Here is a 16979-nt window from a genome sequence, read left to right as displayed (position 1 = left end):
AAATGCTTTTCCTCTGCAAGCAAAAGAGTAAACTTCCACACTGCCAAATTCCTCAGCGCTGTTTGTTGAGCTTTGCAGGCCTGGTATCCAGGGTTACGGAATTCCGATAGCAAAACCGCTGGAACGGAGCCCGGCAAAGCATATTTCCAGCACTTGCTAAGCTGAGGAAGGGAAGAAGGAGAAAGAGAGAAGAGAGAGAGGGGGAAAAAAAGACACATTCCAAAACAAATTAGATTTAGGATATTCCTATTCCCCCCATTTCTCAAAGCGAGGGAGCATGTCTCCCACTCAGGATCACTCCGTTGGTAAAAGAGTCTTTCCCCTCTGTGCTCAATAACAGCCTTTGGCTATTTCCATGTGCAGGATCCCACATGGATGACATTAACATTCCATGAGCTTCCTCATGTCGAATGTGTGCGTTTGCTGTAGTTTGTATTTGTGACTATGTGTGTGTGCTGTAAGCTGTCAAGCCTGGCACAGTCTGTGCATTCTTGGGGTGAAACTTTACTAAATAATTACAGCGGTCTGTTATAGGCCACTAAACAGAGGTGGAGACTTGAGAGAAAGCTTGTGTGTTTGACGTCAACTTTACATCTCCACTGTGCAACACTGCTAAAGGATATGACCCCAGAGAATGTATCTGATCCCATCACATGTCCAAACAGCCTTTTGCCTGAAACACAAAGTGACGAAGAAATAAAAACATTCACATGAACTCATCCACTCCCATAACAAACAAGGCTATGAAAACAAGCTTGTTTAATTCAACCCTTAAAACACGCAATCTTCACAATCATGTCAGTAGGTTTACAAAAAAAAGATACTGTATATAAATATTGATTATATGATAAAATGAAAGCAAGAAAAGCAAAAACAGTACAGTTTAAAGTGCTCAAACAGATGATGACGACAGATGCAAGAGGCCATATGAAAGGTCAAAGTTCAAGGTACACTGAAAAAGGGAGTGTGTATGTGGTCATTCCTTCACTGGTGCAATAAATTTGGAGGTATTAAGCACTTTTGGGACAAAAGTTGTTTGCCACTGCTTTGGTGACATATTTTTGTAGAGCTGCCCTGGTGTAACAAGGGTCTTGTCCAATCATCTTGCAGCAACTATGAATCCCAACTAGCTGCCTATTCTCCTTCTCAAATAAAACAGCCATACAGAGAGGTCTTCATGAAATGTAGACAGGTACAGGTCAAGGCACTCTTGACTCAGTGATCGTTTTGGGGGATGCTGTCCTTGCCCAGGTATTTGCAGACGGTGTTGGTGTTTTCCTGCTTCATGCTCTGAATGTGGGTTTCCAGTCTCTGAAGCAGCTCTTGAGACCGTAGCGTTTCCTCCTCTAGATACCGTTTTGTCACAGAGCCATTTGGAGATCCAGTGGAGTCCTAGAGGAGGAGGGAGGAATTGACCATTAAGGATGCTGTGCAGTGCTACTGTGGTGCATACATTTTTAAAAAAGCAATGTGTCAAAATAAGCAACAAAATTCTTCACCATGTATAACATAATTATGTATAGTATCTCCACTCTTGGTGAGGTATTACACAGTTGGCTTGTCTTAAGTGAATGTAAAGAGACATGGCAGAAAAAGATTTCAGATTTGTGTATATGGGTCAGTGGCAAATAATGCTGTACACAAACAGGGCCGGCACGTGACCTGGCGTCGGCTCTGTCCACAAGGAAGAAAAACCTTTTAAAAATGTTTTAAAATATGTTCCAAGGTCTTAAAAATGTACTATTAGAATTTATGCTTGATTTATGTTTTTTTCATTTTTTAAACAAGTTTTTATACAGTTGCAAGAAAAAGTATGTGAACCACTTGCAGAATCTGTGAAAATGTTAATAATTTTAATAAAATAAGGGAGATAATACAAAATGCATTTTTTTTTTTTTTTGGTACTGTCCTGAGTAAGATATTTTACATAAAAGATGTTTACATATAATCCACTAGACAAAAAAATAGCTGAATCTATTAAAATAACCCCATTCATAAGTATGTGAACCATTGATTCTCAATACTGTGTGTGTTTACCTTGATGATCTACGACTGTTTGTTTGTTTTGTGATGGTTCTTCATGAGTCTCTTGTTTGTCCTGAGCAGTTAAACTGAGCTCTGTTCTTCAGAAAAATCCTCCAAGTCCTGCATATTCTTCAGTTTTCCAGCATCTTTTGCATATTTAAACCCTTTCCAGCAGTGACTGAATGATTTTGAGATCCATCTTTTCACACTGAGGACAACTGAGGGACTCAAACACAACTATTAAAAAAGGTTCAAACATTCACTGATGCTCCAGAAAGAATCATGATGCATTAAGAGTCGAGGGGTAAAAACTTTTGAATTCAAATATCAAGGTAAATTGTATTGAATTTGTCTTCTGGGAAACATGCAAGTATCTTCTGTTGCTTCCGAAGGGCAGTACTAAATGAAAAAAAAAATTATATTCAAGCGAAATAAGAAAAATTTGGACACCTTCATCCTATTCAAAAGTTTTCACCCCCTCGACTCTTAATGCATCGTGTTTCCTTCTGGAGCATCAGTGAATGTTTGAACCTTTTTTAATAGTTGTGTTTGAGTCCCTCAGTTGTCCTCAGTGTGAAAAAGATGAATCTCAAAATCATTCAGTCACTTCTGTAAAGGGTTCAAATATGCAAAAGATGCTGGAAAACTGAAGAATTTTTAGGACCTGGAGATTTTGTCTGAAGAACAGAGCTCAGTTTAACTGCTCAGAATAAACAAGGGACTCATGAACAACCATCACAAAAAAAAAAAAAAAAACAGTCATAGATCATCCAGGTAATCACACACAGTTTTAAGAATCAATGGTTCACAAACTTTTGAACTGGGTCATTTTAATAAATTCAGCTATTTTTTTGTCTTATGGATTATATGTAAACATCTTTTATGTAAAATATCTTACTCAGGACAGTACTAAATAAAAAATAACATGCATTTTGTATGATCTCTCTTATTTTGTTAAAATTATAACATTTTCACAGATTTTGCAAGTGGCTCACATACTTTTTCTTGCAACTGTACATATTTCTTGAGGTAGAAACTATTTATCATGAATTATTAATTTATAAATATATCTAAGTCTTTGGGAGTCACACCACACGATTTTTTACAACCACAATTAACCATAGCTTGTCATTAATTTGTCAAATTATCTTGTATTTTAATTGACTTTTTGAGCTCAACACACAGTCATGATGGTCTGCAAGGTTTTTGGTTGAACCACATGACATCGATTTTGCATGGTTTTAAAATATGAGTAAGTAGATTTATTTTATTTAATATGAAGTAGATTTTTACATTTTTCCCCAAAGAAATGATAATAAATTATTATTTCAAATGACTCAATAAGGTTTTATTTTCAAGAATTTCATTCTTTTTTTCTTCATTATGATATCAGGACAGATGTATCACCCTGACATTTTGACATTATGACCCAGGGGTGTCCAAATTAGGTCCTAGATGGCCACTGTCCTGCAGAGTTTAGCTCCATCTTGCCTCAACACACCTGCCTGTAAGTTTCTAGTATGCCTAATTAGATCTTGATTAGCTGGTTCGGGTGTGTTTAATTGGGATTGGAGCTAAACTCTGCAGGACAGTGGCCCTCCAGGACCAAGTTTGGACACCCCTGTTATGACCCATAAATCATACCAAATGGATTTTAATGTAGAATTTAAAAACATGCTCCTCATAGCAGAGGTGTAATACAGTCACTGTGTGTGTGAATTGCATTTTTAATATATTTTTGAATAAATTAATAGATGGGGACAAAAAATGAGCATCATGTCACTGACCCATTTCTCTATTACTGACCAAAGGCAGAAAGTTGTCTACCGAGCTGGAAGCTTGAGCGTCTTCTCCATTAACCGCTGCACTGAGCAGAGCTGCCATCCTGTGAGCTTTACGAGTTGAAGATGATGATGAGGCAGATGATGCAGATGAGTGGACTGGAGACACAGCCATCCTGGCTTCTTGTGATTGGCCATCGGGGCGATGAGGGGAAGTTCGTGTCAGGTTCTCAAGCTGTTTAAGGAGCGTCTGTATTTGGTCCTCGTATTGCAAGGCTCTTTCCTGCATCCGAGTCTCCATGGCCTGCAGCTCCTCCTGGTGTCTGCGCTGTACATCCTCATCAAATCTATGACAGCAAATAATAAAAAGTACATAACACACTTACATACACTACCTTTACCCACTATAAATAAATAAACACTTTTATTCAGCAAGGACACATTAAATCAATCAAAAATGACAACAAAGACATTTATAATGTTACAAAATATGTTTCTATTTTAACCGTTTTCAACATTGGTAATTATAAGTGATAATAACAAGTGATTCTTGCACACCAAAATAGAATATTAGAAAGATTTTTGAAGAATAGATACCGATTATTGGAGTAATGGCTGCTGAAAATGTAACTTTGCAATCATGGGAATAATTTACATTTAAATACATATTTGAATAGAAAACATTTATTTTTTTATTAATATTTCAAAATTTACAGTTTCACTATATTTTTTAAAAAATGAATGCAAACTTTCAATTTTATTATTGGTCAGCACAGGGGAAGCACATGGTCAGTTGGTATAATGAAAGGACTGACTCCATGTGGCTTAAAATGGAAGTAATGATTTGTGCTCCACTTCGAATAAAATTTCTGCCTTTCATTATAAATATTAAAAAAACTCAAATGCATTTCAACAAACTTAATTATTTCAAATACTCTTTTGGCATGGAGAGATGTCAGAACATATCCAGCCAATCTTTCCTTGCTATCTTCTATTGCTTTTAACCAGGATTTTCCTCTTTCAGCCAGTCCTTCAGCCAGATTCAGATTAGGGATCTCAAAAATATCTTTTTTTTTTTTTTTTTTTAGATAATACATTAAAATCTTTCCAACAAATATTGTACCAATATAACATACCACAATGTATTTTTTTCAAATATATTTCAGTTGCGTCACTTTATAAAACCTGTGTCTGATAATGGCAAACTGAGATCTGAACTTGCTGGCATTGAACAGATTGTGACAGACACAGCATAATATATAACAGATATCAAGCCCTTGAAAAAATTGTTTGACACATGTACTTCCTCTGTACAGAATTTAAAGAGTGTTTGGGAAAATGATTTAGATCATGGAATTGATAATGCACATTGGTCTTCCATAGGTAACAATTTGTATTTTAAGTGTACATCATTGGGTGTACACGATTGTAATTATAAATTCATTAATAGAATCTATCTCACACCATTACGTCTAAAGATGATTTACAGAAACTCTTCTGGTCTCAGTTTTAATTGTAAAAAACACAGGGGAACATTTATTCGCTGCTTTTGGACCAAAATACCTAACTTCTTACAAGAGCTTAAGTTGCAATTTTGTTTCTCTTTGGAATTGTATCTGTTATCTGTGGGAGTGGAGACAATGTTTGACTCTCATGCTAAACACCTGTTTTTATTTTGGTTTATCTGGTAAAAAAAATGTATATTGTTACTGTGGTCATCCCCTCAGGTACCTTCTTTCAAAATGTGTATGTCTCAAATATCTGCATTACTCCCACTCGAGAAACTCACTTATGATACAAATCAAAAGTCTAATGACTTTTGGCCGATATGGACACCTCTTTGGCACCTCCCCTGATTCCCTATTCTACTGTGTATATTCACTTTCCTACCTGACATGATTGTATTTTTTTATGTATTTCTTTTTCCCCCGTTGGAGTAACCGACAAAGAAAGAAAATCCCAAATTGTCAATGCGGTCTTAGATTTTTGGAGTTCACAGACTGTATGTGTTTAGATGAGTGAACATTTTTTGTTTATTTGGAAGTACTGTGTACCTGTTCTGGGCATTGTGCGTATGGTTCTTGTTATGATTTTGTAGCAAAGCTCTCTCGTACTTGTCCTGCCAGGTTTGGTTGTTGGCCTCCACGCGAGCTCGTAACTCAGTCATTTCCAGCCTCAGCCGCTTGTTCTCCTCCTCCAAACTGTTCAGAGATGACACGTAGCTGTCTCTAAGACTCGCCAGCTCTCCGTCACCCCTCTTACAGAGAAACAAAGAGAAAATGTGAGCAACAATGATTTGAAAAATTGAAAGGATGCAAAACAGAAATGTTAACAAATAAGCTGAATTGCATCATAAATTCATTATCCCTCAGTTGTAAAAAAAGAAAAATCAATGAGGCAAGGCACGGTTATAAAGTTAAAAACAAAGTTAAACTTGCTATGAATTACTTAGAACAGTGGTTCTCAACCAGGGGGCCTCAGCAAACTTTTAAGGGGACTCTGGAAACCATGTGTTTATTGCATTAAATAAATAAATAAATCTCATATCATGTATCAAATATATGTCAAATATGTGTTGAACACTAGGCTACCTTCAGTTCAAAATGGCTGAGAACTGACTTTTTCGAAAGTCATCTTTATATGGAATAAACCATACTCATTCACAGTATGTAATTACATTAATAACGCATAACTTAAAGTTCATCCTGAAGTTCAAGGTAGTGCTTGCCTACAGGATGTCCACGAGCTCCACACCCGCCAATCTGCATTCTCTCTTACAGGTCTATGTGCCCTCAAGGAGCCTCTGGTCTGTAAGTGAGCGGCACCTCATTGTACCATCACAGAGAGGCACAAAATCACTCGCAAGAACGTTTCCGTTCACTGTTCCTTGCTGGTGGAATGAGCTTCCCAACCTTATCTGGACATCCGAATCCCCCCAAAAAAAGAAAACTGCTGAAAACTCATTTCTTTTGTGAGCATTTAACAGCAGCCTGCTGAAAAAAAAAATGTAATAATAATAATAATAATAATAATAATAATAAAAGCTATTTCACTATTGGAAAAGCTTTTCAGTGCTGGAGAAACATTAGAGTGGGAAGGCCTGAAAACGGATGCCAAGGTTGCTTCGTTTCTGCTCGATACATGAGTAACATTGATTGTGCTATGCTTCATGGAACCAAGATATGCTGCTGTTGTTGTTATTGTTGATTGACAGCTGATTCATCCATACTTACACAAGCTGTCTGATACGCCAGCCGTTAGTCATTACTAACGTGTTGCATAGCCTGTCTGGTATGTTGGGGGCGGAGCAATAAGGGGTGTGTTTCTTTTGGGTAATGAGTGTTGATTTGAAATATCAACAGTGTTTCTCAGAAATCACTTTCTACACTTTTAATAATGCCAAAAATAGGGCTGGGCGATATATCGCATACGATTGTCACGCGCATTTCGTCAGTAAAGCCGGTTCCCTGATTACCGCTAAATCGCCATCACCTGCTTTCAAATGGAGCGGCATTTAATAGACAGAACCGTAGTTTACAGACAAGCTACGCAATATCACGTTCATTATCGCAGATGAATCGCCTTTGATAATGAACGCGATATTGCATAGCTTGTCAGTGAACTACAGCTCTGTCTATTAAATGCCGCTCCATTTGAAAGCAGGTGATGACGATTTAGCAGTAATCAGGGAACCGGCTTTACTGACGAAATGCGCGTGACAATCGCATGCGATATATCGCCCAGCCCTAGCCCAAAACATAACTTAAACATGAACACTTTATAAGTAAAATGAAGGTTTACTGAGCAAAGGATGGAAACCTTAGATGATCTTGACTCGACTCTCTCAAGAAGATCATTTAGATGCTGATTCTCAAGCTTTAGAGTTTCAAGTTGGACCTGTGTGACCTAGAAAAACCAACAGGAAAACACAATCAGTTTATGCATGAAATAATACACTTTTTATGTGTAATACACAGGTCTTTTCTTATAGGGTCATGTATAGCAGGTTTTTGCTTTTTATTTGGTGTTACTTGGTGGCATCTGCCTAATCCGGACAATTTGGGAGTGTGTTTTGGTGAACCTTGAGTTCTGATGCCCGGCGCTCTGCTCGCTCCACTTCTGACCGAAGCTGTCGCTCGATACTAGAGGCGGAGCCAGTGAGTGTGGCAATGGTGATGTCACGTTGATGAAGTTCGCTGGTTAACTGAGACACCTCCTTCCTCATTCCCTCCAACTCTCCACAGCGAGTCTGTTCGGCCCTCTCAAGCTCTTCACGTAACTACAGGCACAAAGAGACAAAGATGAATTTAACTGTACATGGTTGTCAGTAATTCGTACTCTCTTGCTCTGAATGAGACAGCTCAGTGTGTTAAAATAAATAAAGCTGCTTAACCAAACTCAAACTGTAAAAACATACCCGTTTGATTTCAGCTGTACATCGCGAGTGTTCCTCCTCCATCTGTTTCCACTCATTTTCTCGTCTGCTCATTTCTGCTTTATGCTTTCGCATGCTCTCCAACCTGAAAAAACAAATGGAGTTCAAGGTTTATATTCCAGAATGAGCATTTAATTGTTAGTTGTCGCTGTTGTATATTCTCATGAAGAGACTTTTTAAAAACATCTCACTTGTCTCGGAGTCTGATAACCTCAGCTTTCAAGTGACTCTCACAGGTCTGGGAACTGTTCAGCTTGGCTGTGGCTTTCTCTAGATCTTGTCTAAGGGAGACCAAGCTTGGAGATGAACCGTGTGATGATAAACATTCCTCTAGAGACCTAAACAAAGAGATAAGTGATTTGTAAAGCATGGTTGCATACTGAGCTTGATACCTAGCAAGTTACTCTACTGTTGTTAAATGATAAATCCGACATGGAACAAGGAATATTGAAATGATGATAATAACATACCTTATGACTTGCTCTTTGGCTTGCAGAGTTTGGTTTAGTCGGGACACTTCCCGGCGTAACTGCTGCTGCTGGACTCCTGAGCTACGTACAAACTGATCCTGAGCATTCAGTGTGGCCTTCAGTTCCTCTCGCTCTTCATTTAAAACCTGCAGAGAATAGCTTTACCCTTATTTCCATTTATCACATATTTGATTTAAAACCACATTTACCACTTTTCTTGTATACTTTACAACAATAGTGATGCTATAGCTATTAAACCAGCATTTAATGCTGCCTTCAAGTCATGTTGGAATGATGACTTTCAAAATATTAAAACAAAAGCACCATAAAAATATCAAAGAATTGATCCATACAACTTGTGCACTATATAACAGAAGTCTGAAGTCATGTGTGAAAAAAACCCCAAAATTTAAGATTACCCACTGATAACCTTCCCCTCCAATAAGCTGTTAACTGTAAAACTGCTGACACTGTAAGACTTGTTTAAGCTTTCTTTGACCATATTTGATGTGCTCTATGTACATGCATTGATCAATGTTTATATGTGCATTAAGCCTAAATTGAATCTGTTTATCATATTAAGCAATTGTGTATCTTCAGAAAACTTAGACCATTCAATTCATATGGATTTCTTTTACAATATCTTTATATATGTTTTTAAAGCTTAAAAAAGGTTGGTTTCATGGACTCTTAATGGATGGACAAAAATTATGATATTAAAGAATATTAAAAATATCTTTAACAAAAGTCTTATTGGTTTTGGAATAACATGAGGATGAATAAACCATGACATGTGGTTGAATTAATCCTTTAAGGTCTTAAGCAGGAACTCCCCAGGAGGATACAAAGGCATATACCTATTCTTCCTATTGCTATACTACTCAAGCCACACTACACTCCATATACTACATTCTAAAGGCCATTTCTACCTCTACTTTTCTTGTGGATCTGGATCTACCTTTCCCCGTATGTGGGCTGCAGCGGGGCAGCTGACCTGCTGTTCCTTGATGGAGTCTCCCAGCTCATCCTGGAGCAGCCGAAGTCTCTCCAGTTCCAGTTCTTGCGCATGTAGGCTGTCCTGAGCCCTCTGCAGCTGAGAGCGCAATCGCTGCAGTTCCCCCTGCTCCTGTGACCGACCTACACCTTGAGACTGGGACACACAAAATTTCACACACATTATTATTAAGTTCAAGTTTAAATTTATATTTATTTATAAGGCACTTTTAAAAAACAACAAATGTTGTACCATTGTACCAGTTCTGTACAGTCAAGAAAATGCAATAAATATCAGTTAAACAAAATTAGTAAAGTGTTAACAAAATAAAATAAACTTACCAGACTAGTACGACATTATAAAACATATGAATATAGATATAGAGTGTGGTTGAAGGAGATCAGCAACGTACTTTGGGGTGACCATACAAGACCTTGTAAACATACAGCACTTACTCTGTGAGTAACTGGAAGTGAGAACAGGGTTGATATTCTCTTTCCCTGGTACCCGTTAGAAGTTTTGCTGCAGCATTTTTAACTAATTCATTACAAATGTGAAATAATAGATGAGAAACCCACATACAAGGCTTTGCAATAATCCAGCTGGAATGTAAGAAGAACACGAATCACTATTTCCAAATCCTTCTGAGAAAAACTGCTTTAATTTGGCAATGGACCCGAGATGAACCATGACATTTATTAGCTAATTCAATAAATCAGAATTAAAAGACACTCAAGTTCTTAACTCTACTGTACTGAGAAAGGTTAAAGGGATAGTTCACCCAAAAATGAAAATTTGATGTTTATCTGCTTACCCCCAGTGCATCCAAGATGTAGGTGACATTTTTTCTTCAGTCGATCACAAATGATGATTTTTAACTGAAATCGATCGGTTTGTGTGAGAAACCGAACAGTATTTATATCATTTTTTACCTCTAATACACCACTATGTCCAACTCCGTTCAGCTTCCGTTGAGTGAGGTCAGATCGCGCTCTGACAACGGAAGTGATGTCTCGCGCTCATTGAAGTATATGGGTGAGACATCACTTCCGTCTTCAGAACGTGTTTTTTGACCTCACTAACAGGAAGCTGAACGGAGTTGGACATAGTGGTGTATTAGAGGTAAAAAATGATATAAATACTTTTCGTTTTCTCTCATTCTCTCATTTTCTCTCATCGTTTCGTGTCTTAGGACATTAATGTGTCGTCACGAGCCGCAGGGTTTCATTTGGATTTGTCTAAGCAAGGTTTATTTACTCTTATAGATGAAGTTCCCATCTACTGCAATTATTTGAATGACAGAGGGCAGCGGTTGCAGTTAAAAATCATTATTTGTGATCGACTAAAGAAAAGATGTCACCTACATCTTGGATGCACTGGGGGTAAGCTGATAAACATCAAATTTTCATTTTTGGGTGAACTATCCCTTTAAAGACAGAGTACCTAAATGATTTTTGATATCAGCGATACACAATGAAGAACCAAATGCAATGACCTTTCTTCCTCATGAAGCTTTAGGACAGTGGTTTTCAAACTGTGGGCCGTGACCCACTGAAATTGCAGGGGGGGCACCATTTACTATTAATAAAAACAATAATATACATATAATATAAATAACATTTGTAAAAATATAATTCAATATATAATAAAATAATGAAACATATATATTAAACTGTTACTGTATATTCAATATTTAAGCGAGATTAAGTGAAATTACTGCTGGAACAACAATCATTTGATTTGGCAGGAAGGTACAATAGTGTATTGTCAGCATAACAATGAAAAGCGACACTGTACTTCTAGAGGAAGCATACACAAAGAGAAAAACTAAGGGCCCAAAATGGAGCCCTGTGGGACAGCACTTGTGAGAACAGTTGAGGATGAGGTGTGATTAACAATACTGACAGAAAAAGTTCTTTCATGAAGGTATGAGGAAAATCTTAAAGGGTTAGTTAACCTAAAAATAAAATTGTCGTCATTAAGTACTCACCCTCATGTCGTTCCAAACCCGTAAGACCTTTGTTCATCTTCGGAACACAAATTAAGATATTTTTGATAAAATCCAAGGGTTTCTGAACCACACATAGGCATGAACGTGTCCACGTTTAACCTTAATGTTATAAAGTGATGAGAATACTTTTTGTGCGCAAAAACAAAACAAAAGTAAGGACTTATTCAACTTGTTCTTCTCTTCCCTGTCAGTGTCCTACGCTGTTGACGTAGTAAACACAGTCCAGCTTTTCCGGGTTCTACGTCAGAACGGTGACTCAGTATTGGCCGACGATGTACACATGCACAGCACGACACATGCCTGTGATGCTGACACAGGAGCTGGCCAATAATAAGTCTGCGTTCTGACATAAATGCCAGAAGCGCTGCACTGTGTTTACAATGTCAAACGCGTCAATGACGCTGCCTAAATGTGCTTCAGAAATCTCTCGGACTTCATCAAAAATATCTTAATTTGTGTTCCGAAGATGAATGAAACTCTGATGAGTTTGGAACGACATGAGGGTGAGTAATTAATGACAGAAATTTCATTTTTGGGTGAACTAACCCTTTAACGCAACCCCCTGAATGCCAACCACCTATATTACAATAACACATATTAGATCAACTTATTAATCCTCATAAGAACAGTGTTGAGCTCATAGCTCATTCGTGGGTTCTTGTACCAGCAACCTCAACCACTAAACTATATTAAAATGTCATGTTTACTCAATTATCAAACCTAAAATAAAGTTAGATTTCAAATAAAGTCTACCTGAATGAGGGCAAACTGTTCAGCCAGGTTCTTCCTTTGCTCCTCCAGTGAGGTCACTTGTCTCTGATACTGCAGTCGCTGCTGTTCCCACTCTGCTGAACGCTGACGAAACTCCTGCATTCAAAGAAAGAAAAAAAGAAAGAAAGAAAGAAAGAAAAAAGTTAATGAACGTTATTAAATTATTGAACTAAAACTATTACATGATTCTGATATAAACAATGAAGTTCACTTTATGTTTAGTCAGTCTCTGTACCTCCATCTTGCTATTGAGGCGGGACATCTCAGTCCTGTCCTCCTCTCTGCTCAGAGCTCCTTCTCGCGCGTCCTTCAGATGTTTACGCTGTAGCTTTTCATAGCTGCGTTTCAATTTAGACAACTGTTGAAAGGAGGTAATTGTTAGCTATACTGATAAAAAATAAATATTTTTTTCAGAATCAGGTCATACTGCATGTTTGAGATGAATACTGTGTGTGTAACAATAATATGTACCACAATGGTAGCACTTTATTTTACAGTCCTGTTCCCCATGTACATACTGTGTACTTATTATAGTAATTGCAATAACTGGGTACTAACCCTGAACCTACCCCTAAACCTAACCCTAACCCATGTAGTTACCTTATATTACCCAGTATTTTCTTAGGTAAGTACACTGTAAGTACATGTAAGTGCACGTAATGTAAAATAAAGTGCAACCACCACAATCGCTACAGCTAAAATAAAAGCTGATCTTACCTCATCTTTTACGTGCTGCAGCTGTTCTTCATACTTTACAACCAGCTCTTGTTTTCCAGCTTGCATCTCATCTAGTTGTTTCCCGAGCACCAGGATCTGAAAAACATAATATCATGCTAGTCAGAGCCAGAGTGAACTGCAGCTCAAACATGACACCTAGTGGACTATGATCTTACAATGAAAGATGGCCAGTAACTTTATTATTAAAGCCTATAATGCATAACAATGCAGTTAAGATGCAAGTACATGCCAGGGTCTGAGACCACTAGTCAAAATGCTTTTAGTTTTATTTTTTTAAATAAAATATTTTTCATTTTAAATTATATTATCAGCATAACAATTTTAGTGAAAAATTTATATGAACTTCACATAGCATTTGTTGTCTCATTTTTTAATGACAGCAGAACTCAAGCCATTTTGGTTACTGTCACAAGATTTTGTCTTTTTAAAAATCATTTTTCGTCATAATGTTTCTTTATAATAACAGAATACTGCTATTAAAACAGAATACTGCTTTCCGCTATATTACACACAATTTTATGGTAATGATCATTATATACAACAAAGTTTCATTATTTTAGATTTTTAAAATTCTAAAGTAAACATTATGATTGTAAAAATATCTTTATAAAATTAATTTAATGTCATAATGTTTCTTTATTTTTACTTTACATTTACTTTTGGTTAATTAATAAATTATAATAACATTAATATTAATTATTATTATTATAATATAATGTAATATAATATGACAATTAAAATTTAATATAATGTTGATTCAAAGCAAAACATTTTGCATGCAGGTATCTGCATTTCAGTCAGATGTGTTATGTCAACTTGATCTAAAAAAAACAAACTAAAATATAATAAAATACCTTTAAAAATGAAAAGTAAAAACATGTTATAACAGAATACTGCCTATATTACATTCTAACAATATTACAGTAATGGTGTCATGATCATAATTATATCTGATCAGAAAATGTAATGTAATAAACATAGCAGTATAGATCCAATCAAAACAATCAATGTTTCTTTACTAACAATGCTGAATGAACTAATAGGTCACATAGTTAATGCTAATAATGCTCAAGCACCCAGTCTGGTCTAGTCTAGTAGTCAATAATCATGCAGGAAGACCCACGCCTTCATGCAGTTCACCTGCTGTAATCCCTTTTCCACTACCAACTTCAACATTTTGAAACCACCATCCTGGAACTCCAGCAGGGACATCACCACTTCTCTCACCCTAAGCATCTGCCAGGGGTGAAGGCAGAGCATTTGACGTATGCGATTTTGCTGAGCCATTATCTCACCATTGAAAGTGTAACACAAAACCATCACAATCATTTTAGTCTTTGAAAAATAACTTGTGGCCTGATATTACGTTTCATTGTTTTGAATGCAGTCTGGAACATACTTTGTCTCATATAGTATAGTACTAACCACGAATCAGCCAATGAACTGTTGCCTTATAACGTTCAGGACTTTTGGGCTGTGACAAAAGCTTGCCTGTCTCGATGCCCTATGAGGCAATGGCTTTGCAGGCGGCATTTGAGCATGAAGGTACCTCACGAAACTGATATTAGACAGACTTCTGATGCAGCATAATGATTTATTGATTTACCTCAAAATAGAGAGAGCTATGTTTAAATGTGTAATACAATACTATTTTCCAGTGACAAATGATATCAAATGTGGAAAAAGTTGGTCAAAACAGTACATTTTCACAAAAACTATCATGAAATCAAACAGGACTGTGGGATATCTTGTGGACAAATATTATTACTCTTTAATATAACCGTTTTCTATTTGAAAATATTTTAAAATGTGATTTATTCCTGTGATGCAAAGCTTAATTTTCAGCATCATTACTCTTCAGTGTCACATGATCCTTCAGAAATCATTCTAATATGCTGATCTGCTGCTCAAGAAACATTTAATGTGTACAATTGTACAAAATATCTGTGTGCAATTTTTTTTTTTTTTCAGGATTCTTTTATGAATAGAAAGTTCAAAAGAACAGTGTTTATTTGAAATATAATCTTTTGTAACATTATAAATGTCTTTACTGCCACTTTTGATTTTTTAATGCATCCTTGCTGAATATAAGTATTAATTTCTTTAATTTATTTAAAAAAAAAAGTAAAAATAAAGATTCTTACTGACCCCAAACTTTTGAACGGTAGTGTATAATGTTACAAAAGCTTTGTATTTCTGATAAATGCTGTTCTTTTGAACTTTCTATTCATCAAGGAATCCTTAAAAAAAGTACACAACTGTTTTCAACATTGGTAAGATAATAAGAAATGTTTCTTGAGCAGCATATTAACATATTAGAATGATTTCTGAAGGATCATGTGACCCTGAATACTGGAGTAATGATGCTGAAAATTCAGCTTTGCATCACAGGAATAAATTACTTTGTACAATATATTCAAATAGAAAACATTTATTGTAAATTGTAACAATACAAACTTTTGAACAGTAGTGTACATTATCCGGCTCCCATGTGTGTTCAAAACATTGATTCTGGCCCCCTTGAAAAATTGTTTGGATAAACTTGGTTTAATGTAACAAATTTGCTACTTACAATAGCCTCACGCTCCAGACATAAGCTTAAAACATAGCAAGGTGATCAAGGTGTGATACAGTACCTCTGAGCTCCTCTTTTCGAGCAGAGCCCTGGCTGACTGGAGTTCCTCCTGCGCATTCTGCAGACGCAGCTCCATGGCTCGAACCTCAGCTTCCCACTCACGCCGCTTGTGCCCCACCATGATGTCAATCTGCCGCATCAACTCCTGTAATTCTGGCTCACAGGATGACAGGACAGAGCTGAGGAGAGGAATAGGAGATGAACAGCATGTAAAAAAAAAATCTAAGTACTACAAATAATGAAAGCTGTATGCCTACATACATAAAAATGTGTAACACAAGTCAGCATTTTTTTATAATATGTGGATTGAGCAGAATTTGGATTCTCCCATTTACCTGACATCATGATCACGGAGCGTGCTCAGAAATTCCTCCATTATTTCTCAGTGATATTCCATGTACATAGTTATTACATGATCAAAATCGGTACTGTATGTATGAGGAAAAAGAGAGATGATGGGTGTAAATCACAATACCACATCTAATATTATATCTGCATCAGGGATAGTGAGTTACCAAGGGCAACTGTGCTACAAATACCATAGCCATATATGGGATCTGATAGAATTAACTTTTCTGACATAATGTGATTTCAGGCTTTCAGTAATCAGGCAAAACAGTATTTCAGTGGTAAGACATGTTAACAAAGAAATAGAATAAGTCAGTGGTGTTCCAATAATAACGAGGAATTACGTGCTGAGCTATTATTGGAAGCTGAATAACTATACAATGTGATATAATCACGTTGATAACTGATTTCTCGGTATATTTGCACACCAGGTCTTATTAATGTACTAGTATGTTAGTAATAAATCACTACTTGGCTAACATTAGCCTGTTAGCGTGGAGAAAAAGTTCGCGCATTGTCTTACTCGTCAATGTTTGCAGAGAAACTGAATGTACTCCACGACTTTTGAACTCTAGATAAAATTAGTGTTAACGTTTATTTTCCGAAATTACAAATCTCACTTACAGGGGCACTTGACATCATGTTTGGCAGCTGGGGTTGTAGGGGTGACAAAAACTCAACAGTTGAAAGCGCACAACAACCAAGAACATCACAACACAAGAGGACAGAACAGCCACTCTGCCTGTGCTTCCGCACTGTGTCACGTGGTAC

The 16979-nt window shown here is 36.7% G+C and overlaps 1 protein-coding gene across 9 annotated transcripts; it reads right to left on the bottom strand.

Annotated features, from left to right (window-relative positions):
• Positions 1–583: 583 nt before the first annotated feature.
• Positions 584–16957, bottom strand: cep63 (centrosomal protein 63). 9 transcript variants are annotated; one of them, XM_067373322.1, is made up of 15 exons: positions 16833–16957; positions 16196–16288; positions 15862–16039; positions 13205–13300; positions 12723–12845; positions 12470–12583; positions 9670–9861; positions 8712–8857; positions 8433–8579; positions 8224–8326; positions 7888–8085; positions 7608–7712; positions 5921–6063; positions 3813–4153; positions 584–1392 (listed from the first exon to the last, which is right to left on the bottom strand). In XM_067373322.1, the coding sequence occupies exons 2-15, from the start codon at positions 16234–16236 to the stop codon at positions 1127–1129; spliced, it is 2193 nt and encodes a 730-aa protein (XP_067229423.1). In that variant the 5' UTR covers positions 16237–16288; positions 16833–16957; the 3' UTR covers positions 584–1126. The 9 variants fall into 9 exon arrangements, with proteins under 9 accessions (XP_067229423.1, XP_067229418.1, XP_067229426.1 ...); XM_067373317.1 differs by having other exon boundaries at positions 587–1392; positions 5861–6063; XM_067373325.1 differs by having other exon boundaries at positions 587–1392; positions 3853–4153; positions 5861–6063.
• Between the last annotated feature and the right edge of the window lie 22 nt (positions 16958–16979).

This window comes from Chanodichthys erythropterus, chromosome 21, assembly GCF_024489055.1.
Source record: "Chanodichthys erythropterus isolate Z2021 chromosome 21, ASM2448905v1, whole genome shotgun sequence".
NCBI classification, from domain to species: Eukaryota; Metazoa; Chordata; class Actinopteri; order Cypriniformes; family Xenocyprididae; genus Chanodichthys; species Chanodichthys erythropterus.
This window is presented reverse-complemented; position numbering and strand designations above follow the sequence as displayed.

What these genes read in the sequence shown, in the direction of transcription:
- cep63 (XM_067373317.1), bottom strand. Translation starts at nt 16,236, where the DNA reads ATGGAGGAATTTCTGAGCACGCTCCGTGATCATGATGTCAG. An exon ending in GCCAAAGAGCAAGTCATAAG is followed by an intron (nt 8,580 to 8,711) that starts GTATGTTATTAT and finishes CTCTTTGTTTAG; the next exon opens with GTCTCTAGAGGAATGTTTAT. An exon ending in GTACAGCTGAAATCAAACGG is followed by an intron (nt 8,086 to 8,223) that starts GTATGTTTTTAC and finishes TTGTGCCTGTAG; the next exon opens with TTACGTGAAGAGCTTGAGAG.